Source organism: Polypterus senegalus, chromosome 2 (assembly GCF_016835505.1).
Source record: "Polypterus senegalus isolate Bchr_013 chromosome 2, ASM1683550v1, whole genome shotgun sequence".
NCBI classification, from domain to species: Eukaryota; Metazoa; Chordata; class Cladistia; order Polypteriformes; family Polypteridae; genus Polypterus; species Polypterus senegalus.
In genome coordinates this window covers 265,447,516-265,473,553 of record NC_053155.1, presented here as the reverse complement: position 1 = coordinate 265,473,553, position 26,038 = coordinate 265,447,516, and the positions used below count along the sequence as shown (strand labels likewise).

General features: G+C 37.3%; 1 protein-coding gene across 1 annotated transcript; it reads left to right on the top strand.

Moving 5' to 3' along the window:
• The first annotated feature begins 217 nt into the window (after positions 1–217).
• Positions 218–2,173, top strand: LOC120524489. Its single transcript, XM_039746325.1, has 4 exons — positions 218–364; positions 790–904; positions 1,215–1,606; positions 1,992–2,173. The coding sequence occupies exons 1-4, from the start codon at positions 352–354 to the stop codon at positions 2,171–2,173; spliced, it is 702 nt and encodes a 233-aa protein (XP_039602259.1). The 5' UTR covers positions 218–351.
• Positions 2,174–26,038: the final 23,865 nt, after the last annotated feature.

Here is a 26,038-nt window from a genome sequence, read left to right as displayed (position 1 = left end):
CAAATGAAATCATGTTTAAGTAATATAATTTACTGTATATGTTAATCATATGTATTATTATTGTTACTTATATTTGATTAGTAATTGTAAGCATGCTTGCATGTTGTAAGTGCATTTATCAAGGACTTTTGTAAATTTAATGTTTTAAAAAAATCTTTGTTTTTAGTCATTTTTGTAGGCTATGTATCACATTGTGAATTTTTCGAATGCAATGAAGTTGAGTTGGTACCATCCAATTGGGTATCCAATGGAGTTTGTGCTTGGCCACCATATAAAACTGGAGATATCCATAAGGCTATAATAAATAAAGAGCAGCCCAAAGAAAACTGGAAATCATTTAAGGTTGAGGTTATGTACACAACAGGTTTGTATTTATATTTGGTATAATTGTTATGTCATATCATGTCATCTTCTAACCCACTATATCCAGAAAAAGTCATGGGGTCTGCTGGAGCCCATCCCAGCTACTATAGGGTGCAAGGCAGGAATAAACTCTAGACAGGACTCCAGTCCATCGCAGGGCACACACGCATGCACACACTAAGGCCAATTTAGGATCTCCAAATCACCTAACCTGGGAGGAAACTGGAGCACCTGGAGGAAACCCACACAGACACAGAGAGAACATGTAAACTCCACACAGGGAGGACCCAGGACAGGAACCCAGGTCTCCTTACTGCAGGCAGCAGTGCTACCACTGCACCACTGTGCCACACTGGTATAATTGTATTCCTGAGTACTGTGTATCCATATTATACAGTAAATGCTCTTACATCTGGAATTTAACAGATAATTACAGAACTGCAAGACTGAAGCTTCCAGTTGCCGAAAGACACTCAGATTTGCAGACAGCAGAAGATGAAGAAGACAATGAAATTCCAAAAAGGACAAAAAGAAGGAAAATGTAAGCCTGAAATAGTTAATATGCTTGAACTGTAGCATCACCTGCAGACTGTTGCTTGTGTTAATACAGTGAATTTTCAATCTGTAATACTTGATCTTTTAAAGGGAAAACACTAAGTTTAATGATCCAGTTATCTCATTTAATTTATATACTGTAATTTAATTTAGTATAACTACCACAAGGCTAATTCATAAAAAATTGTCTAAATTGGTAAAGCTTTTTTTCTCATAATTGTACAGTTGTATGAGGCACTTCCTCATTCTTGTATAACTGTGTATTTTGTCCATAATTTCTTAATCTTTTCCCAAAGAGCAAACACAAGATTTGATAGTGATAGTGACGGTGATGTCTGTAGCAAACCCAAAAGCCATCTACCTCCACCACCCAAGATAACCCCTCCTCAAAAATGTTCAAAATCAACCGCCAAGATGTCTGCTGACCATGGAGAACTTGGACGAAATGCAAAATCAATGTGCAGGATGCATCAACCTGACAGTGTTCAGCTACATTCAGAATGTAGTTCCACTGAATGTGGAAGATGCAGTCAAGAAAGGAAAAGCCTGAGAAATGATTACAGAAATCAAAGTGCATCTACAGTGGAAGAGCACCTAACCCCAGAGTGTGTGGAAATTGCAGATACGGCGTTTAGACACCGGTCTACCTCACAACAAAATGATGGACCAAATCAAGACATTTATGGCAGTAAGTGTTTTATCTCAGTTTCTCTTTAATATAGCTGCCTCCGTGTTTGTCACTTTAAATAAAGCCCTGATAACCAGATGCAACTGTGAAGCACAAAAATAATTACCCTAAATGTTTTACATTTTGAGTAAAAGAATTATGAATCTGTGCAACTTTGTGTGTGTGTATTTAATGTTTCTCACAGGACCCAGTTTTCATTACCTTTATTCATTAATACAGCAAAATTGATTTTACCTTCTCTTTTCATCTGTTTCCTTTATTTTTCCACTTTTCATCAAGCTTGCCAATTTATAGTTTACATTTCATCCCCTTTGGTAAATGTCTCTGACAATTATGATCTGATTATGTTTGATATTCAATTTGTTGTGTTTGTACATTGTTTTAGCCGTTCTTCGAAACATTCTGGTTAAGCAGGAGATGATGATGGAGCAAGTCAAAGTGATTTTAAAAACCGTACAAGACCTTCATGAGAAATGCTGTAGTGACAGTGGTTCAGATCCAGTGCTGGAAAAGACATTCTTCCACTACAAGATCTCACATCCCTGCAACAGTTTGAAAGTGACCTAGCGGTTGGTGTAGATTTAAAAAAAAAACTAGTAAGGAAAAACTTTTTTAATAATAACTGAAAAATATACCTTCAAACAACGACAGGCTTCAAGTTGTATTGCCTTAAATGCCCAAATAGGACTCATCAGATATGCACAAGCTGTGACGTGTAGTCAAAACTGTAGGCATAGTTAAAATAAATATATTTTTAATTAAGTCAAAAAGCTTTTAACAGTCTACAATATTAAATTTTTAAAAGAACTCAAAAAAATTCGTACCCGAGCATGTTTGTCAGTTTTTGGGAGTATTGAAGACTGCTACTGTAGTCAAATCTTTGTTGAAAATTAAATGAAGTGCTCATAACTTGACATGTCTGACCACAGATAACATCTATAAAGGCCATCAGTATTGGGCATGACAGTATGCTAAAGGATTGTCAAATGCTTTTTTTATTTAACATTGTTAGCATATCATATCAAATGGTGCTTGGAGTGAATTATTTTTTTCTTTCTGTAAACCTTTGGCAGATTACCTTGCTTGGGATTCAAGGAGGTATTGATGTGAGAGACACGGTGTGGAGAATCATGAGGCAAACTTTGACCAATTCATTGGCCAAACAACTTAACTGGAGGGGAATAAATGGAAAAACATGTTTTCATAGCCTTCACATTAAGGATATTGTGATTGGTGAGTATTTATAATGATTTCAATATGCATACACTGCCTTTTAAAATAAAGTAACCTGTGACTGAAAATTTCCGTGAGATGAGTAAACATCAGTGATAAGCAATTGGTCATGCTTGTGAACTAACTACAGGAAAGTATTTAAAGCCAGTTGCTTAGGCAGTAACAAATGCAAATACTGTATTGTACAAATATCTCTAGTTGTAAATATTGTTTCTTGTCAGAATACAAACTACATTTTATATAGTCGCTTCATTTACTGAAAATAAACAACAAAGACATAGCCTACACTTGCAGCCTGTTTCTTTCCCATTATGGTTGGATGCAGTCAATGCTCATGTCTGACAAATAACCAAGTATCAACTGCTGATTGACTCAGACTGTATAATGACTGTTCTTTAGATGCAGTACGAAGAAACTCTGTAACATCAAGAGCCACAACTCAGGAAATAGAAATGTGGATTAAGAGATGGCTTCATCTGGCTGCAGATAGGGATGGAGGGAGACGAGCAAGAATGGAGCGTCAGAGGAAAAACAGCTATCAAGAATCAGGTGAGCACTGTCAACCCTCAAACACATCTAGTAAGAAGTTAATTAGGAAAAGTGTAATATCAAGTAACTGATCAACTGTTGATTTCTTGGCTGCAGGTGAAATTCATGTTCTTTCAAGTCATCATTGAGACCGGCCTTCTAAATCTTTGCTGAGGACAAGTTGGACTCTTACATCACCAACCTTAACTACCTCTCCACCCTCACAAATGTGAAAACTTGATCTGCCACAACCTTCGCAAAGAGATTAGTGCTCATTCAATGTTTCTGGGTTCTAACATCAGGCACCATCTGGAACTGTGTGTAATAGTGGGTATCCAATCATGGACTTTTATAAAATTAATGTTTGTACATTTTGTTGACTGAAACTTTTACCATCACTTTTTTTCACCTGTTTGATACATTCTTGTTTTATGCTTGTTTTAAAGACTTACATTTAGGAAACCTTTCCTTGTTTGTAGATTTAAATAATTCATTGTGCAAGACAGCAGTTAAAATTAAGTTTAATATGTAAAGTAAAAATCTGTTTTATAATATGTGTATCTCACCTATGTGATGTTGTTTAGGCACATACAGGCTTATTTGTTGTTTTTCCATGTGTATGCTCACATGATTCATAAGAAAATTGTAATATAAAACTGTATAAATTGTAAATGTATTATACTGTATACTAATTTTGTCATGGTGGTTTATTTGGATATGTCAGAAACTGCAAGGAACTTTTTATTTGTTTTCTATATAAATGTAACATTTATTTTTATTATTGTCATGTCTACAAACTTCAGTATTAGTAATTTTGTTACTGATTATGTAATGCATTGTTCTGTTTGTTGAAATGCATTGCACTGTATATGGCAATAAAAAGTAATAAGTTTAAATATGCGTATTTGGGTTTGTTTGTTCATATTAATGATATGCAGTAGATAGTAGTCAGACAGCATATATGGAAAGTAGGAGTAAATAATTGATATTTAAATAATTAATAGTGATAGTGTAACGTATATACTACTGTATTATACTATGTAATACTATACTCGTATAGTATATAGTATAGTATATAGTTATAATACTATATACTATTATTTACTCCATGTTTACTATTACTTATAATTATATTTAAATGAGCAAAGTGAAAATCTGACCTGTGGCCCACATGAGGCCCAGTAAATTTTCATCTGGTTCAGTGTTGGGCAAGTTTGGCTGAGTTTTGGCTGAGTTTTAATTTTGTTTTGGCTGGGATGCGGCATCCAGATGTAGTCCACTCTATTGCCATCAATCCATGTGGTAAGTGGGCCAGAAAGTCCTGACAGAAGTGGACCAGATTTGGGCCAGATGAAATTTGCTATCTGGGACAATAGTCATTCAATGCTCAAAACATAGATTTACACGATTCAGGACTATACACTATGAGTATCTGTGGTCTCGCAACAATTAAAGCTCCTACAAGTTTAATTTCAAATAAACCACAATTCGGTCAGGTTTATATTTATGATCAATGATAAACGATGCAACATAGAATCGAAAGAGTTAAACGATCGGACGTATTCGAAATTCTACAGCCAATAATGGAAACGAATCCATATGTCCAAAAGTATCGCACTTTACACAAAATGTATCTGAAAATAAGAACAAAGAAGTTTTCCCGGCTTTCTGTATGATTCCGAAAGATCACGCTCACATATATAATAAACCAATATGTGATGAATTGTCAGCAATAATAGTTTCGAAAGATGGAGATATCAAATACAGAGTTGATATTCGTGTTTATCCAAAAGCACAGCACGATTCGTCGCAAGTGGCAGATCCGGGAAATGACTAGCGCGTAGAGCCCGTACAGGGTTTGGCAAGTGAAGCTCGCAGGGGGCAGAGCCCCCTAGTTTTAAATGTTTTTCCCTCTTCTTCTTTCCGAACATTTCGAAGGTTTGTTATTTAAAAGCAACGTTCCTTCTAATATTTTTTTTTTTTTTTGATGAGTGGATGTGAATAGCATATGTGCTGATATTTAATCCAGAACCACTTGAAATTTCATATAAACGGGGAAGTGGGGAATCCCTTTGTAGTTTCAAGCAAGCAAATACTGGCTGACACAAACAGCCAGATGACTGGCTACTTGGAATAGTAAGATATTTATGTTAATGAGAAGGTGGCCATCAAGTGTAAATGTGCTGTTGTACTGCCTGCTCAGTTATTTTTAAAAAATGTATTAAAATTATCGCTGCTGTTATTATATATCATCTATTTGTAAATTTTATGAAGTTCTCTGTGGTTTAATTGATTGCAAGGGTTAATCCCTGATGGACGTTTTCATATGCAAGTATCTTTTTTACACCTTCTTCCCATGACACTTTAGTCTATCCACAGGGAGACAATCTTGTATACTTGAACTCAAAATTCTCAAGTTGACTTTGAATCCTCCTGGAAAGCTTCAATAGCTGCAGCCATATTCTTTAGAAATGAGCTCATACTGTTTAACCTATTTCAGGGTTATGGTATTTTAAAAAGTTTCAAAAGTCAAATTATGTTTATTAAACCTTCATAGATATTTATATATTATCACTACCCAAACGCCTGCCTGAAAATAACTAAACTTTGATTTATTAATATTGTGCATAAATGAACCTTGATTCTCTTCAGTTATGTATATCTCCAAGCTGCCTAAACATGCACTTTGCAATTAGCCAGAGCAAAGCCCCCCAAATACCTGCAATAATATTGCAATGGCAACAACAGAAAGTACAGAATACAGATGACATTTAAGAAGCACCAAAACAGTTATTTAAGGTCTACAAGTTTTTGAAATTAAGTGATTTGTCATCATTTCTAAGTGAAATTAAGTTTTAAAAATTGCTACAGATAGAGTATAACCTCAGTTGTACAATGGTTACCACATCTGTTGTTCATTTAGGCTAGTGTTCAAGCTTCTGGATTGTACTTAGTTGTGAGTTTCAAAACAGTCAGGGCTCATTTACAGAGCCCAGGTGCTGTCCGTGTAGAATGTGCATAATTTTCAAGAATGTGCGTGTTGGTTGACTCTACATTCACTGAGGTGTGCCTGGAGACAGACTGGTGCCCACCCTATAATAGGGCCCAGACCACACATCACTGACCTTGGTTAAGCAAGATAGAAAATGGAACGATGGATAGATTTTGCCGAGCCATAATTAGGGAACACAGGTTATTTGAAGACACACTAGTTTATTTATGACTGGCTGCAATTTCTGGCATTGCCCAGGTATCTACCTTATATTAAAATGCTAAGGTCTGTGCATGTGTGTATCTAATCCTTCCAAGCAATATGATTGGTCAGTTTGATTTTGTTGTGATTGGTCAGTTTGGTTTTGGTGATGCAACTGAATAAGGAAGTGAAAGAGTGAGACACATGTGGAGGAGTAAAGGCTCAGGATGCAGACTGAGAGTAACCTTCAAATACAAGATGTATAAAAGAGGACAGGAGACGCCAAGACATCACAAAATAATAGAGTCTGAGAAGCAGGCTTTACAGGAATGTGATGAAGGGAGAAAGTGTAAGGCAAGAAGTTCAGACACACAAGGACACTGAAGGAAAGAGTAGGAGGAACGCTGAGGGTACAGGTAGGGCATAAGATATCAAATATTTCTAAATGTACTCTTGACACATAATGTGGCTGGTACTTGTATAATGGGTTAAGGTAAGAAAGCAAGTCTTTGTTTGCCTTTTAAATGTTGACCCTTTTGTAATTGCTGACTGTTCTTCTAGTGTCTTATTCGTCATCTACACTATTTTACTATCAATTTGCTGGCTCTCATGAGTCAAGAATTCGATCTTTGGTATTTTGACTGGATTTCATATTTGTGGTAACACAGGTTAGGTTGGAACCACAAATTGAACTTCTTTGCATTTTCTGGTTTAGTGTAATAGATGTTTTATCCCACAATAATTAAGTGGATGTCTTGCTGAATAATGAAATCATAGATATGGTATGTAACCAGGGAAAATGCTCACATTTTTATGCTGTTCTTTCTGTTGAATCCCTATTTATGATGACTTTTTGAAACTCCATAAACGCTATATATTAATTAAGTTGGGTTAATTACAATATACATGCAACATTTCATGAACATCCACTCAGCTGATTTGGAGTAACGTGTATTTTTCGGTGTTGATCCTCTCATTATGACTACCCAAAGAAATTCTTGAAACTCCATGAACACTATATTTTAAATTGCATGAATAATAATTTAGTAATAGGGTGCTGTACCATGTTAGCCATTATGAATGCCATGAGAAGTCAAGCAACATGACATCTTTTTTTGGCTAACTGAACAAATTACAATATGGGGCCTGAGTTGCCCCAAAACCTTTAATATTGTAATCTGTTTAGTTATCCAATAAATAATGAACAAAAATGTAAATACAAAATTATGGGAAAGTAGACATAACCATTTTTGAGTGATGGATATTTTGGATGAAGCCTCCAAACCTGTCCTCCCCCATTACAACCCTCAAAACAGTTTAGACTTAAAGGTTTCTGAAATATAAATAGAAATATTAATTCAAAATTTTATTAACTATTTTGGTGAGATGCATTTTTCCCTTTCAGACCCCCGAGGATTTAAAATTGGTTCAGCTTTATTATGCATGCAAATTTTATTAAGATTGACTTGGCTCTTTTGGAATAATACACAGTTTTTGGTTTGCTTACCCATTTCAACCCCCTGATGAAATTTTTTAGACACCATATAGGCTATATTTTAGACTGGACTAATATCTCTCTACTTACAAGATTTTGTAAAAATCACTTCCACGATTGGCGAACAAACAAACAAATAGACACAAAGCGATATGAGGGTTGAAACATGGATTAATAACAGTAAACAAAGTAGAAATATTTATTAAAAAATGGACAGCAGGTATCTTGCAAAAATAAAGAAGCAAGACCCTGTATTTAAATCTTAAATCTTTAAATCCAGACCCACTTAAACAGGTTATTGTTCTTATTCTGTTTCCTTTTTTTTTATATATATATCAGAAGTTCCTCGTCCTCTCTTCCAATAGTGAGGATCACTTTTAACTTTTGTAAATACCTGACTAGTTTCACACACATGCGCATGCGAGGCAGTCTAAAGGCTTAACTGATGGTAAGACGCGGAGTCAGGGGTTGATGAAGTGCACTAATGCCTTTTCTCCCTCTCCTTCTTACACAGACCACCAGAAGGGAAACCCAACTAGAGCCCCATCCACTTCCACTGCCAGAGCACACCCTCCTTCGGACCTCAGCACAACGACCCACCACCTAAAAAGTCTTGACCACTTTACCTTCTCAGTCAGTCACGCTCAGACTCAGTCTCCTATGATTACTCTCGTGCTTTTGAATATTACTGTTTATCATAATATACGGATCCCCAAACCTTTTCTCTGTTTTCTCTCCTTTTTACACTAGCAAATCATTTAAAAGCCCATTAAGTGTTACCTGTTAGCAGAGACACACTTCTTTTTTCTCAAAATATCAAACCTGAACATATCCTACCCAGAGATGTATGCTAGGATTTGGTAAACAGGTCTTACATACTTGTAGTGATGTGATCAGAAGCCATAGTCCTTGTACCTTTTTTCGGACCTTCCTGGAATTGCCTGACACCAGAGACCATTCAGTTTCCCTTCTGGGTCATGCCTGCCACCATGCACTTTCAGCTCCCCTCTTGAAAAGACACCGGGTCCTACAAAGGTCTCTGTCCTCCTTTTGACAGTTTCCCATTTTGCTCTTGCAAGGTTTTGTACAACATGGTGGAGTAAAGTATGACTACATACAGTACATTAAAAAAAGAATCAAAAACACAATGACTGGCATTCAAACATCATACTCTGTCATCTATCTTTCTTCCTGGAGTTGAGTAACTAATCTCATATCAGTTTCATTTAAACTTGTGGTTTCCTTAGCCAGAAAACAGATAAATCATTAGTGCTTGTTTACAAGCTTTTCTAAAAGTCTCAGTTTACAGGAGTCATTTTTCTTTCCCTCACTCTGTCTGCATAACTTCAGAGTAGCACACTGTAAGAAACTGCAGCAGGAAAGGTGTACAGGTCAGACACTCCTCCACTCAGCCATCCAGCTGTCCATTTGATGAAGCTGCTCATTTGTTATTCAGGGTCACAGGTAGTATCAGGAACAGAGTAGGAACAAAGGTAGAAACCCACCCTGGATGGGACACCAGTGCCACACTTAATCATACAAAATGCACATCTTTAGGATATGGGAGGAAACAGGGAATAAAAGACAATGTGTACACTCCTTGTTCTGCCATGTTATCAAATCACCTGTGACATGAACCTAACATGAATGCTACCAACCAGACTCTTAAGTTCTTTTCTTAATGGGGGAAAGGAATAAATGTCAAAGCCAGCCATACACCTATTACCTGTATCACTGTTCATATTATACCCCACATACTCAACCCAGTGGACTTCTAGTGGCAGGCTGCTTGCTGACTGGAGGTGTCTTTACCATTAAAAGAGGACATTTTAAAAAGCATCCTTTTGAGCCCTTAAGGTTCCGCAGTTAGAAAAGGAATGATCAAACCAGCACTCAGCAACACTAGCAGCAAATATAAGTAATACAAAAAATATACAACATGGGCGTGTTTATTAGTCTTCATTGACTCCCAGATGACATTTTCCAGAGGGTCCAAATCCTTATTTACAAGCAAGATTTCTTGCTGGAGACAAAGCTCTTTGGAAAGTATTCACCAGATAAACAGCAGCAGACAGCAAGCTCCATGAAAGTTCACAAGGTTCCTCTCATAGTGTCCATTTTCAGTTGTTAGAAGATAGTGAAAGGCTCCCTGCCAGTTTCTGCATAAGCAACTGAACTGAAAGCTTCATTTTTGCAACAAACAGCAACTGATCTGAGAGAACTCTTTTTGAAAAAGGTCTAATAAAAAGGCAGTTACTCTTTCAACCAAATTGAATACCCACACCTGGCTTTCTTTCTGTTAGAAGGATGGACACTTTCTCAAAACACAGAAAATGCTATTAATTCATTATCAATCAAGGACAAGGTTGATTTCCATGGGAGTCAAAAGTTGCTTGAACTTTCCAACTTTCTTCACTTTCCACCTACTGTTATGAGCCGGAGTCCCCAGCACTAAAGAGTTCAAGGCATGTAATCCCAAAAATTCCACTAGAGGGGCAGGCTTGCAACAAGATAAAAAAAAAATCTTTATATATAAAAGTATTTATTCTTCACAAGAAAAAAAGCTGTGTAACACTGTGAAGCTCCAAAGAGCACAAAAAGCACACACTGTCTGTTAAAGACAAATCCAAAAGCAAACACCCAATACAAAATACAAAGAATAGTGAAAATACAAAGCAATAGGTCAAAAGATTCATTGAATCACTAAACACAAATACAGCAAAAACACCAGAATTCACCACTTGTAAGTGCATTAAAAATGAACCGCCAGGAATTATGGGAGACCTTCAAGTTATATAGAGTGCAGGATAGTTCCTGGTGGTAGCTGGCAGGTGGCCCTGCTTCTTGAGAGACCACCCATAAAACACAACATAGGCTTAGAAAATGCAGCATATAAATAAAAAAAGTAAAGCTAACATAAATAAATGGATTTATGATGAACAAAAAGGACACAACACATGGATTTAAACCCCCAACTGGCGAAACATAACAAAATGCACTGTACGTCTGTTCAACATGACAAGACATTTTTACCTAAAATCTGTCAGCTGAAAAGTTAAAGTATTTCACATATGCTCCCTGTAATCGATGGCCAGACTGTTAAGTAAACCCAGTATTAATCCCCAAATTTCAATCAAATTTAACAAACAGAAAGCTTGTGTCAAGACTAAAGCAGATGAACATTGCTGTGTAGCAGTCACGGTGATGCTAAGTTTCACACTGTTGGAAAGATAGTGATTTATTTGTTTTAAGGTGGGAACTCCAGGAACACACCCAGCCTTGACCCGGCACTCACACACTCATTCACAGAGTCACAGTTAGAAGCCCAATAAATCAATAAATAATAATGGAATATATTAATCAAATGAATGAAAATAAGAATACACAATTTACCAAAAAACATGTACGCCAAAGGCTCTCCCCTAATACCCAATGACAATTATACTGCAGCTCAACATTAATAAACACTAATGAATGTCCAAAACACAGTCCAGTGTAGCAGAGGCAGCTGACGAGTGGAAAATCCTGTGAATGGTTCACTGTAAGTAATGTAAATTTTGTCCTACCAGTTTCCTGATGCAGTGTGGGATGAGGTGATTGGGAGTGCTCCCTCTGACGAAGATGTATCCAATCCATACAAATTCACATAAACAGTCTGGTACAAGACGGACCATACAGTACATTCAGACAGGAAGAGTAATCCAAGATAAAAAACCTGGTAATTCAATCAGAAAGACGAACGATCGTAATTGTTTCGTGTCTTGCCAGTTGTCTTTTTAAAGAGGCTGCTGGCTTGATCTTCTTCCCAGCAGCCCTTGTGTACTCTGAAACTGTCCAATAGCGTTATACCTGTTAGGGCCACTGGGATATGCAGCTCCTTTTCACGTAGTGCTGCTATAACTGAGACCTTCATCTTCCTTTGTTTTTAGAAATTGTATGAAGGACACAGGTTAGCTGATTATCTGTTGGCTCACTTTACATCTCATTTCTGTTTGGGTGCCACGTAAGGAAAAAAAATGAAGCAATTCAGAGAACTGAATCTTAAAAAACGAGCCAATAAAAATTAAGGAAAAAGAAGTTAATTAGCAGAAACAAACCGGTCACTAAATAACAAAAGGGTTAGAATGAACGCCTGCAGCCAAAGCAGCATTCCAGGATTGGAAATGGAGTCCCCTGACCTATGGCATCCCCCTAAAGAACTACTCTTGGTACCTTTATTTTCAAGGGTGTTTCAAAGGCAGAGGAAAAATATCAATTTCCTGAAGAACTAGAGTTTCCTTTATCAAGGATTTTTTAATTTTAATTTTGACACAAAATTCAGATGCTTCTTAATCAGTGTGGCCATCTTTTATAACATACCCACCATGCTGTCACAGACATCATAAAATTATAAAGCAGGGTAGCATCATAGTAACTAATCTCAAAAAGTGGCAGCACCTGTGAAAAGCAAAAATTCAAGGCAGCAAGGAATTTATAGCATGGAAGTGAAAAAACAAATTAAAATAAGACAAGGAGTAAGTGCATTCAGTCACTGTCCAGCTCCTGTGTCTTTCTGTGGTTTCCTCCTACTTATGTGTCACTGAGTGTATATCACAGTGGTGTTGCATTCAATGAGAAGATGCATCATTCAATGAAGATGTCAGATATTTTTTATAAATTGTATACAGCTAATGTAGCTCAAACACATTTTTTAAATAGCAAATCTCATCATACTAACACAGTTAGACCTTTAAGTGCAATATTATATATGTACACATTTGCTTACAATTGGACTAGCAGCTTCTTAAATTCTGGTAGCTAGGAGACAACTAAAATTAGACCCCTCACTGCCCCAAGTTCTTCATGCCCATCTCTTTTGATGCTAATCTGCACTGTCATCTTTGAGAATATACCCTAAAAGAAATTTTTAAAATTCAGTAAATGTTAAAGACATCTTTAAAAAAATAATAATATTAAAATATAAATAAAAATAAATTAATAGCAATCCTTAGTGCCAGAAGGCAGCTCGAGAATGTTAACAGATCCATAAGCCAAAATTGGACCCAATGTCCTCAGAGAAGGCTACGTTGTTAGGTCTGCCTGGGCAGCCAGATCCACATCATTTTGCCAGCACTTGGGTCAATGTTACTGTGCTGTTGGGCAAGTCAAGCAATGTTTGTAAAGAATGAGATGTTTTTGTACTGCATTTTGTTGCATACAGAAACGACAATGTGAGAAAATGAATTCATTACAGTTCTTCATAAAAGATGAAAAATGTCATGCCGAATTTGCCCCAGATATTGCTTTAGGAGCCTGCAAAACATTTTTGTTTTTTTATTGAATGTTCCTTTTTATTATACCTTTCATTCTTGCCTCGACTATTATAAATCTTGCAGCCTGCTTTTTTTATCCAAAGGCCTGCCCGGGAGGCTGCACTTTCAGCATTCCTTGTGTTCCCCTGGCATCTGCTATATTGATAGAACTTTCTGGGATTTGCGCCAGCTCTCTCCCAGCGGAGGAATCACAGCACCAGATGAAAACAAAACCGCAACCTGATGCTGAGTAATAGTATCAGCGCACTTCGGTAATGCGATTGCGGCCCTCTGATATTGTGCGCGGGGTTAAAATTATTTCATCAACATTTATGGTTTATTCATTTAGTTGTCTCACATTCTTATCTGAAACAAACAAAAAAAAGAGAATATTTCTAGGCTTCATTTCAAGTGTCATATTTTAGGATGCTGTCAGTTTGCTCCATGTTAAAGGAAGGCATTATAATGTGCATTATGGGTCTATTATTGAGGCAGAGATTCTGCTCTTAGTAATACATTTTTATCAGATTGCCTTGTTAGGAATGTCCTTGAGAGATCACACATCATATGCAATTTGAATGCAGCGTTTGCATGATATACCCCAGCTCCATGTGATCATATACTGAATTACGTGAGTTAGAAAATGGATGCACCAGTGCACTTGTCATTGAAGTGCACCTACTTGATTCATCAAAAACAAAATCTCTTATTCTGAAATATATTGTCAGTACCATTATTAGAATAGAGATCGGAACTAATTGTTTAATATAATGCTGTGTTTTAATTTAAAATCCTACTGTATACGATACCCTAGACAATAGTAAAAGAAAACAAAACACATAATCAAAATTATGTCTAAATTTATATATATGTTCCTCAGAAATATTGTGGGATGCTTTCCTGTTGCAAGAAGAGGTCTTAGAGGACATTGTAGCTGCATTTATCCAAGATTACCAAAATTCAGCAGCTTTTTATTAGCTTCATAGGATTTAGACAATAGTGTGACATGTGTTGAAATAATTCCTCAGACCAAATATCTTCTGTTTCAAAGTTTTAATAAAAGTTCAAAGCAAAACGGTTCACACAAAAATAGAGAAAAATTGATATCAAAGAAAAGAAATGTTTTTGTGTAAGAAAATTTAGTTTCAGGCTTCTTTACCTTGTTTCCTTTCTCTACATTTGGTCATAAATGCAAACTGTTTCTAAACTTTCAGAAAACGGTATGGCAACCTCATTTGCAAACTGCAAATAAGTCTAACATATCCTAACTGACTAATTAACATGCTACATGTGCTATACAGATATAGCTAAGAAAGTTCTATTTCATATTAACTTATAAGGGGTAAAAGGCTATACCATAATCTAAATAGCTGTGAAAGAATGATATTCTATGCATATTAAGCAAACACTTATATGAATTTAACATTAAGCTTTAACTTGCTAGGATTGACTCTTACACTTCCGGCCCCTAATTGTTTATGCAGGAGCAGAGACAATTGCTATATTTCACTTCTAAAAGAGCCACAAACTATTATTTGCACTATTATTGTTTTAAATAACCAGCAATACTACTGCAAATAAACATTTAAGCTTTTCTTAATTCAGGTATTAGCTGAATTAGCAGTTTCTTGAAGCAGGCACAGTTTATTCACGGGTCTGTCTAGTGTGCTGGTCGTGGTTTGCACCTGGCATTGTCTTGATCACTCGACCTATTACCCAAGAGTAGTGGGATGCAGCATCATCTACAATTAAAACAGTTTTCCCTGACTCAAAATTTCTTCTTGATGTAAGCTATTTTTGATGTTCTTCAAGTACTGGTAAATACTCTTTAGACCAACTTTTCCAAAACAAATCAGCCATGTTTTGAACTTATTCCCTGCGTCTTTGAGTATACGGATCACTTTTAGGGAAGAGTCCAGGAGGCATGTTGGGTTGTGTCCTCAGTAACAGCAAGTGATTGGGTCTGAGGGCCTCCAGATCATTTGGGTCATTTGATGTCTTTGTGAAGGGTCTGTTATTGATGATTGACTCAACTTCACACATTACACTTTGGAGACTTTCATCATCAAGTGTTTGTTGGTGGAGTATTGAGTTCAGAATCTTTCTTATACCTTTGATGTGTCTTTCCCATACTCCACCTTGATGACATGCAGATGAGTTGATTGAAGGTCCATTTGATTTCTTTCTTCATCATGGTATTTCTTATTTTTTATTGGTCGTGGTTTTTAATTCCTTCATGCAGTTCTCTTTCTGCTCCAAAGAACTTTGTTCCATTATCTGAGTGCATTATTTTTACTTGTCCTCTTCTGCAAACGAATCGACGTATGGCATTGATACAAGAATTGGTGTCTAAGCTACAGTATGTGCAATCTCAATGTCTATAGCTCTGATTGTTAGACAAGTGAAAATTACTCCATACCTCTTGACTAGACCATCCTCTTTTATCTTGAAAGGGTTCTCATTTAAATACAAGAAACATTCCCGCACATCAATACTGCTTTTCTGCTAGAAACCAGAAGCCACATCATTTTTTCCACAGGCTCCTGGAATTGGTTGTGAAATTTCTCAGAATTGTTGGTTCCTGCATTTTATTTAGAACTTGAATGTGAATGGTTACCACCTCAATGAGGCAATGATGAGGTGACGGACACTGTTTAGAGTTCATGTTGTCTTGCAGGTAACAAGAAGAATGACACTTATTTCTATGCCATATTTTCACAAAAGCGATGTAGATCACAGTGATTTACAAGGTGTCAAAAAAGTAGTTACATTCAAAGAAAATGAAATTAAGATTATATAGGAATAATAATGCATAAATAGTTTACAAAAAATAAATAATACATACTTACATAAGATAGATATACAATTAAGGGAATTACAGTATAATCCTTAAATATCAAATTGTTTTTTAAAGTCTCTAAATGATAATCTGATGATAAGGTCAGGAAGCCAGGGAAGACAGAAAAAAAAAGTTGGAGAAGTCCCAGGCCAAAAGACCATCCCGGCCCAACTGGGCATTCTGCCGTACATAAATGTTTTTAAGTCGTTCTTTATTGGTTTTTTAAGGCTTCATCTAAGAGGATTCAATGCAGTGGGTCTTATGGCAGGGTGGGGTATCCACTTTCCTTCAAATATTCAAAGGGCACAGATGGCTGCACAGAACTTTAATAAGGTGGTGGTGGAGCAGAACATCACCACAGAAGAATTGGAAAAGAAAACAGAAAAAAAGACTGCATGTTCATTGAAGAGTATGATAATTCTGTGCCTATCTAGTTTATTATGGGTAGACCTAAACTGTAACTATGAAAAAGACAAATAAAGTGGGTTTTTAGGAGTTTTTAAAATGATCTAAAGTGTTAGCCTGGAATATCTCTATTGGTATAGTATTCCAGATTTTTGGTGCATAAGCAGACTGCTATCAGGAGATCTAAGGTCGCCACTTGGAATGTAGGGGGGATAAGCAATCCAAAATATAGGAAGGAGCAAGATGATTTAAAGCTTTCTTTACCATTATTTATATTTTAAAGTCAATTCCAAAGGACCCAGGTAACCAATGTAACAATCATGAAGCAGGTGAGATGTGCTCAGATTTTCTTTTTCTGGCTAAAATCCTATAACTGACTGCTATCTATCTTACGTAGACCTGTTAGGAGTGTGTTACAGCTGACTAAAAACAAAGGATTTCTAACTCTTGCAATGTTCCTTCAATAGAAAAATGCAGTCTTAGCGATGACAAGCCTATATCTTAAACTTTATTTCTCTGTGAACCAGTCTTCAAAAATACAATGTATATAGAGGGCAAGAAGAACTAGCAAACAGATTTATGCCACTCTTGTTATGAAAGACACGAGGAGGTCAAAGTGCATCTCATATTACATATTACAATGAAACCCACGAAAAGGATATCAGCCTCCACTAAAAAGCAATCAGTCTGTACAGAAAAGAGAGTCCTAGAAGGTGCTGCTTCTCTTGTCTTCTTTACATCTGCTCTTCAAAAGCTGAGATTTTTGCTTGATTGTGTAATCATCAGGCTACATTCCAGCAGTGTCTTTAAATCATTTGGTAATCAGCACCGGCACAAGACAAATTACACAATTAAGGACACATCGGAAAATGTAAGGAGTATGACAGTAGTAAAGTTCAGAATGATTTAATTTATGGCTGATAAACTATAAATAGCCTGGAAATCAATGTGGATTATTTACAGCAAGAATATGATATGAGCCAGAGTATTAAACATAATAATGAGAGATTACTCCTGTCTGTTAGTCCATAAAGAATTCAAATTAAACAACTGATCAAAATGTTTCATTTCATTAATTTATGTGCTATGGCAGACACAAAAAACTGCTTACACTGATGGTCCACTTCTACAGGGAAGTGAACAGAGGAAGCTATGGAGTATTCTGCAAGTAGCTGATCCCAATCGTCTCTGAGGTCCTGTTCACACAAGGACGTTTTTGTTTGACAATGCAGACATTTGCCTCCACACTACCCCAGCATTTTTAACCTCTAAAAACAAAGACATCTGAAAATGTTCTCCAGACCCGCATTCTTCTGAAAAAGCAGCTTCACCATTGCGATGTGGATGGGCAGAAATGCATTTTTTCAATAACACAGACTCTTATCATACCGTGATTGGCTTATTCTTATTGCATTTCCCTTCCCTAGTTGGTTCCTGCACATTACAAAATCTCATTCCCTGATTGGCCACCTTCCAAAGAAGAAAAACATATTCAAACGTAGCAAACATGAAAGAGTTGCTTTGTGTGGTGCGTGTACTGCTGCTTACTTTAATGCATCTAAACTGCATTTTGTACAGCTTGAATACTACCTACATGTGCAAAAGTGCACTACAGTTTGCTATAAATGCCATGGTTGGCAGTGTTTCTATTCCTTCAAGAATTTTTCCATCGACATGCAAATGTCCAGTGTAGGAAAATGCCTACCTCATAAGGAAAAATGAGCAACAAAAAGGTTTTGGGAAGGCCGCCCCATATACATAAAAAAGCTGTAAAAGAAGAAGGCAAAAATAGGCACATCTTTACAGACAGGAATCCAAAACAGAAATCCAGGCTATAAATATGGCTGAACAGAGGAAGAGGTGGAGTCAGGGAGGCAGGAATAGGAACTGATGTGATAGGACGATGGGTTCTGGGTACTGGATATGATGTCATCAGAGGGTGCTGGAAGTGACGTCAACAGCGGGTGGATCGGTGGTGATGTCATTGAGAGGCTGGGTCTTCAGCTGATCTGCAGAAGGACAAAAGGAGAAAGGATCAGGTGATGGTGCCAACACCTGGTCCAAATGAGAAATAACACCATTTGAACCTATAAACCAACTCCCATGAGCACGTGTGGGGCAGGGGTTTTAGTCTTTTTAAGTGTGAGTAGAGGTACTTCATTAAAATATGTGAAAATACTAGAGCGGACGAAGATCGTTTTCATTTAAAAACAAGGCAAGTATTAGGAGTTTGTTAGCAATATTTTTGGCATAAGATGTTATGCAAATGTGATTGTCATTTTTGTATTTCATTTATCATTCACTCTCTCTAAGAATTCCAGTGTTTTGAATTTTGTGATTTTTGACATGCTTTTTCAAGTTCTGAATTATGATTATTTTCTAATGCTTTTTGTTCCTTAATATTAATTGTGTATCATCTTGTGTCTGAGCTTTCAGTTATTCTTATGGACTACTGAAGTGTTATCTTTGGATCAGGAGTATTTTAAAGATCAGCACTTTGAATGAAACATCTTATAGTCTTCTTTGTTTTCCCAAAGATTAGTTTTCTCCCTAGTTATCAGAATGTTAACCTGAAAATGAATAATGTTTTGACCTGAAGGAACATCTTTGGTGAAGCTCTGCTCTTTACTCTAGACAAAACTGAATTGCCTTTCCTCCTTCTTGGTTCCCCTTTATATCACTCTGGGGTCTGCAAGGTCATACTCTTGTCTTTGTTCCTGACCCACTTGGACTAGCTGGGATTTCTTGAACTCCTAGTTGATACACACATTCACTTCCTTAATAATAATAATAATAATAATAATAATAATAATAATAATAATAATAATTCTTTCTATTTGTATAAAACTTTTCTCACTCCTCAAAGTGCTTTACAAAGTGAAAGGGGAGCCAGTTCAACCAACACTAATGTGCAGCATCAATCTGGATGATGTGACGACAGCCACCTTTGCACCTCTTTGCTTACCACACTGTTAGGTGGTGAAAGGGTAAGAGACAATTAGCCAGTTAGAAACAGGAACTTTTTGTGTAGCCAGTTACATTTATTTAGAGCTTTTCTCACACTCAAAGTGCTTTACATAGACAGAGGGGGACCACTTCAACCACCACCAATGTGTAGCACCCACCTGGATGAGGCAATGGTAGCCATTTGTGTTGTCAGTATGCTCATCACACATTAGCTATTTGGTGGTGAAGGGATGAGAGACATAGTCAATTAAAGACAGGGAATGATTATGGGGCCAGAATGGATGAGGCCATGATGGGCAATTTAGGCGGGACATTGGGATAAACCCTAATGTTTTTGAAAGATGCCCTTGGATCTTTAATGACGTAAGAGAGTCGGGATGTCGGTTTTATTGATAGCTTATGTCCACCATCTGCTATAATAGCACACTGGCTCTCCGTTTTCCATTTAGAAAAGGCTGGACTTTGGGACAAAGTTTCAACAATTTCTTGACAAGGTGGCTGATTGTGACCAGCAAGCACATGTAGTCGTGCTGTTAGCTCAAACATTCAGGTGGAACTAGTTAGAAGGCATACAACATGCAAGTTTCTAAATAGGGCAAAAACAATAATCTTTAAGAGTGGGCAAAAATTCGAAACCTATCATTTTTAAGATTTTCAATATTAATCCTTAATCATAAGGGAGTCTTCCTTCTGTTTGTATTTAAAATTCTGGCAGGAGAATCTGCAAGCCATGCTCTTAAATAATTTGGCAAACTATAGATGACGAATTGGCAAATGGGTAGCAATATCACCAGAAAGCTTCTATGGAACCAAGAGTGATGCCAACCGGAATGTGATCAAGAACACAGTGAAAATAAAGTAAAACAAATAAAAAATTACTTGAAGAGAAGTACAACTCGGAAAAACATTGCACTTATTCTAAAGTATCGTCAGACATCAGTATATCCTGACAATTCCTAATGCAGGGAGTGTTTTTATGACACCACTAGTTACTGTTATATGCAAGGCTGAGCTACACTAGTCATACAAAGGAGATAAATAGGTGTTAGGTACGATCACAGTGGGGATTAGTTTCTCATCTCTTTATCTGTGTCTCTTCATACTCACCCAACTGTGTTACTTTGAGTGCGATTGCCTCACACTTGAAAAATTAATCAACTACATGTTTTGATTTATTTAGCAGGGAGAGCTCACCAGAGGAAGCAGTAATTGGCAATGGAAAGTGGCAAAGGGAAGTGAGTCAGCAACTGTGTGTAATGAGCCAGGATCTAAAGTTATATTTTTATAGGCAGCACCGTGACAAGCGAAAGCTCAAGATTGTTCTAGGAAAAAAAAAGTTTCTGCTTCTTAAACTGGCAAGATAAAAGTGACACTGAGCTCTGTTCAGAGGAGCATGCTTTATGTTCCATATCCTCACAGGGAGAAACTTGACAACAAAATGTTAATCTGGTTAGTATACTAAGACTTCTTCTAGATATTTTAAAACAGTGAAGGACTAGGGATTTCTTTCTGTATGTACTCTGATCCAAAATACAAACATATTTTATTAAGTTTAATGCTTTATTGTCATTTGACTTTGGGGAGGATTAAATAAAGAATCTCTGAAATACACCATGACTACAATCCCACACTGAGATGTTTCAGATAAGCATTGAAATCACTTAATGTATTTTAGGATCTTCAGTGATCATTTTGATGTCAATAAGCTTTACAATACGGCTTTCAATTTTAATGTTTGACTTGGAAATGTGTCATACTTCTTTTAATAATGCCCCTTTGTTTTATATTTGTGTCATAAGATATTCTGACTGAGCATAATGAACATAATTATGAAAATATGTCATCCTTTTCTAATGATGCAGCTCTCCTTTATTTGAATGGATACAGTTAATAGACTACTAAGTGCTAACTAAATGTTAACTATAGTGGCCTGCAGGGGGCACACCAGCTCCCCAAACCTGACACAAGCAGACACAGGCACAAGTTTAGCAACACACACAGCTTTTATTCAGCTGTGTGAAACGCTTTGAGCTTTCTTGAGCTGAATGGCCTGTTCTTGTCTGGATTATTCTAATCTCGATCCTCCACCTACTGATAATTGTGTTAAAATTACAAGATGGGAAGAGGAAGTGAAAGCAGTAGGAGCCTGGCTGTAGTTCTTGGCTCTAGCATTCTACTCTGCTGCCTCTGAAACCACCTGTAGTCTACCCAAGTCACCTCACTTTGTGTGCTTTTAATGTGCTGTGCATTACCTTGATATTTGAATTTTTCTTTTGGATACTGATTCTTGTTCTTTGCTGCCTGTCTGTGTTTTTTCTTCTATCACTTTTTGAGCTTGTTTATTGGATTTGGAGACAATTCAATTCAATTTATTTTGGAATAGCACTCTTGCTGTGTGCAGGCTCTAATCACTACATAAGTTCTATAAATTTACATAAAAATATTTGTTTTTTTACCACCGCCCTCAAATCAGGCAGCCCACTAAGCATAAAAGGGCATCACAGCTGAGTTTTCATGTATGGAAATGGCTGTTAGGGAGTCATGCTGAGGGGAGAAGCCCTCCGAAAGTGCAACAGAACTCCTTGTTCCTTGGACTATCTACCACAGTGTTGAGTAACCCATCCCGTTAAGATGACCAAACTTTCTCAAGCTGTAGCTGTTTCCTGTTTTGTTTGTTCCTGGAAGCCATTTTGTGCACCTGACTGGTAGACATCCCATCGGATTAAGCAAAACACACAACATCTGTGTAAGGAGCCTTTTGTTCCTATTTCTTTGTTCTGTTACCCAATTCACAATCAACTGGCATTCCTTCTTTCCTCTTTTTCTCTGCCGTGGCTCATTTACTGGTCTGTGTCTGAGATCAGAGTGAACTAAAATGTTTACTGGAAGTTGTGACAGCTGTGGGATTTCAGATTTACACAATGCATTACCAAGTAGAGGAAATGAATTCCTCTAAATAAGAGGAAAATGATCCACATGGAGTGAGGTCATCAGCAGAGTCCTTCAGGCCTCTGTCCTTGGACTGTTACTTTTTCTGATTTATATTAATGGCATAGATTTTGGTTTTGTTAGCAAACTTGTGAAATTCACAAATTATGCTAAAATTGGAGGAATGGCCGACACTGAGGAGGTAGCAAAAACATTTCGAGAAGACTTAGACATGCTTCAGAACTGGGCAAACACTTGGAAAATGCAATTTAACATACCTGTACAAAACGTGAAAAGTGCTACACATGGACAAGAGGAATGTAATTTGTAAATACAACATGGGAGATACTTTACTGTCCTAAAGGAAGAAGCCTCTGTAAAAGATTTAGGGGTTTATGTTAAGAGAACATCTTCGTCATCTGGGCAATTGGTAGAAGTTAATAAAAAGACAAATATAATATTAGGTTATATCATAAAAACTGTGCTCTGACCATATAATGCATTAATGACACCACATCTGGATTGGTGTATGCAATTATGGTTACATGCTACAAGAAAGACATAACAGCACTTGAAGCCATGCAGAGAACAACAACCAGATGCATCCTTAAGGACTGACTCAGAGAATTAAACTTGTATAGTATCAAGCAGAGGAGACAGCATGGGGATCTAATCCATGCCTTCAAAATACTCAAATGCATTGACAAAGTAAATCCAGCAACATTATTTCTTCATCCGATTCCTGTAATTTGACCTTTACATTCTATTTTAGTTGTGCAATTTAAATAAAAAACATTTACCTCGGTATCCTTTATATTCTGTGTTTCAATTAATCTTTGGAATGCTGGACGTACCTGGAATGTGCTGTGGTTTATGGGCCAATGCACCATACCGTAGTCCCACAACTTGGCGTTTACATCTGAGATGTCAATGTTGTCAGCCTGGCATGCTTCTGACATAATCTTTGAAGCATCTACTTCACAAATCAACACCACAAACTTGAAGCAGCCTGGCCAACTTCGCTGAACAGAATACCAAAAGAAATGTACCCTTTTCCTGGATGGTGGGGATTTGTTATGTCTGCCTCTGCAATACGTGGTGTAGACATGCCGAAGAAAAATATTTCCATCTGAAACAATTCACTTGCCGTATGAAGTTCCATTTATGTCACGTCAGTTCTTTTCCCTAGTCTATCACATAAATGTTAGTTTTGTACATCCAATCATAAAGAATGTTTTATTTACTCTAAATGAAGATTGTGCCACGTACAGTGCATCTGGAAAGTATTCACAGCGCATCACTTTTTCCACATTTTGTTATGTTACAGCCTTATTCCAAAATGGATTAAATTCATTTTCTTCCTCAGAATTCTACACACAACACCCCATAATGACAACGTGAAAAAAGTTAACTTGAGGTTTTTGCAAATTTATCAATAATAAAAAAACTGAGAAATCACATGTACATAAGTATTCACAGCCTTTGCTTAATACTTTGTCGATGCACCTTTGGCAGCAATTACAGCCTCAAGTCTTTTTGAATATGATGCCACAAGCTTGGCACACCTATCCTTGGCCAGTTTCACCCATTCCTCTTTGCAGCATCTCTCAAGCTCCATCAGGTTGGATGGGAAGCGTCGGTGCACAGCCATTTTAAGATCTCTCCAGTGATGTTCAATCGGATTCAAGTCTGGGCTCTGGCTGGGCCACTCGAGGACATTCACAGAGTTGTCCTGAAGCCACTCCTTTGATATCTTGGCTGTGTGCTTAGGGTCGTTGTCCTGCTGAAAAATGAATCGTCGCCCCAGTCTGAGGTCAAGAGCAGGAGCAGGTTTTCATCCAGGATGTCTCTGTACATTGTTGCAGTCATCTTTCTCTTTATCCTGATTAGTCTCCCAGTTCCTGCCGCTGAAAAACATCCCCACAACATGATGCTGCCACCACCATGCTTCACTGTAGGGATGGTATTGGCCTGGTGATGAGCGGTGCCTGGTTTCCTCTAAACGTGACACCTGGCATTCACACCAACAAGTTCAATCTTTGTCTCATCAGACCAGAGAATTTTGTTTCTCATGGTCTGAGAGTCCTTCAGGTGCCTTTTGGCAAACTCCAGGCGGGCTGCCATGTGCCTTTTACTATGGAGTGGCTTCTGTCTGGCCACACTACCATACAGGCCTGATTGGTGGATTGCTGCAGAGATGGTTGTCCTTCTGGAAGGTTCTCCTCTCTCCACAGAGGGCCTCTGGAGCTCTGACCAAGTGACCATCAGGTTCTTGGTCACCTCCCAGACTAAGGCCCTTCTCCCCCAATCGCTCAGTTTAGATGGCCAGCCAGCTCTAGGAAGAGTCCTGGTGGTTTCAAACTTCTTCCATTTACAGATAATGAAGGTCACTGTGCTCGTTGGGACCTTCAAAGCAGCAGAAATTTTTCTGTAACCTTCCCAAGATTTGTGCCTCGACACAATCCTGTTTCGGAGGTCTACAGACAATTCCTTTGACTTCATGCTTGGTTTGTGCTCTGACATGAACTGTCAACTGTGGGACCTTATATAGACAGGTGTGTGCCTTTCCAAATCATGTCACATCAACTGAATTTACCACAGGTGGACTCCAATTAAGCTACAGAAACATCTCAAGGATGATCAGGGGAAACAGGATGCGCCTGAGCTCAATTTTGAGCTTCATGGCAAAGGCTGTTAATACTTATGTACATGTGCTTTCTCAATTTTTTTATTTTTAATAAATTTGCAAAAACCTCAGGTAAACTTTTTTCACATTGTCATTATGGGGTGTTGTGTGTAGAATTCTGAGGAAAAAATGAATTTAATCCATTTTGGAATAAGGCTGTAACAACAAAATGTGGAAAAAGTGATGTGCTATGAATACTTTCCAGATGCACTGTACATGGCACAGTCTTCATTTAGAGTAAATAAAACATTCTTTATGATTGGATGTACAAAACTAACATTTATGTGATAGACCAGGGAAAAGAACTGACATGACATAAATGGAACTTCATACGGCAAGTGAATTGTTTCAGATGGAAATATTTTTCTTCGGCATGTCTACACCACGTATTGCAGAGGCAGACATAACAAATCCCCACCATCCAGGAAAAGGTTACATTTCTTTTGGTGTTCTGTTCAGCGAAGTTGGCCAGGCTGCTTCAAGTTTGTGGTGTTGATTTGTGAAGTAGATGCTTCAAGGATTATGTCAGAAGCATGCCAGGCTGACAACATTGACATCTCAGATGTAAACGCCAAGTTGTGGGACTACGGTATGGTGCACTGGCCTACTGGCCTTTGCTTAATGGCAAAGGCTGTGAATACTTATGTACATGTGCTTTCTCAATTTTTTTATTTTTAATAAATCTGCAAAAACCTCAAGTAAACTTTTTTCACGTTGTCATTATGGGGTGTTGTGTGTAGAATTCTGAGGAAAAAATGAATTTAATCCATTTTGGAATAAGGCTGTAACATAACAAAATGTGGAAAAAGTGATGCGCTGTGAATACTTTCCGGATACACTGTATTTTTTTATTCTTTTTAGTCTCAA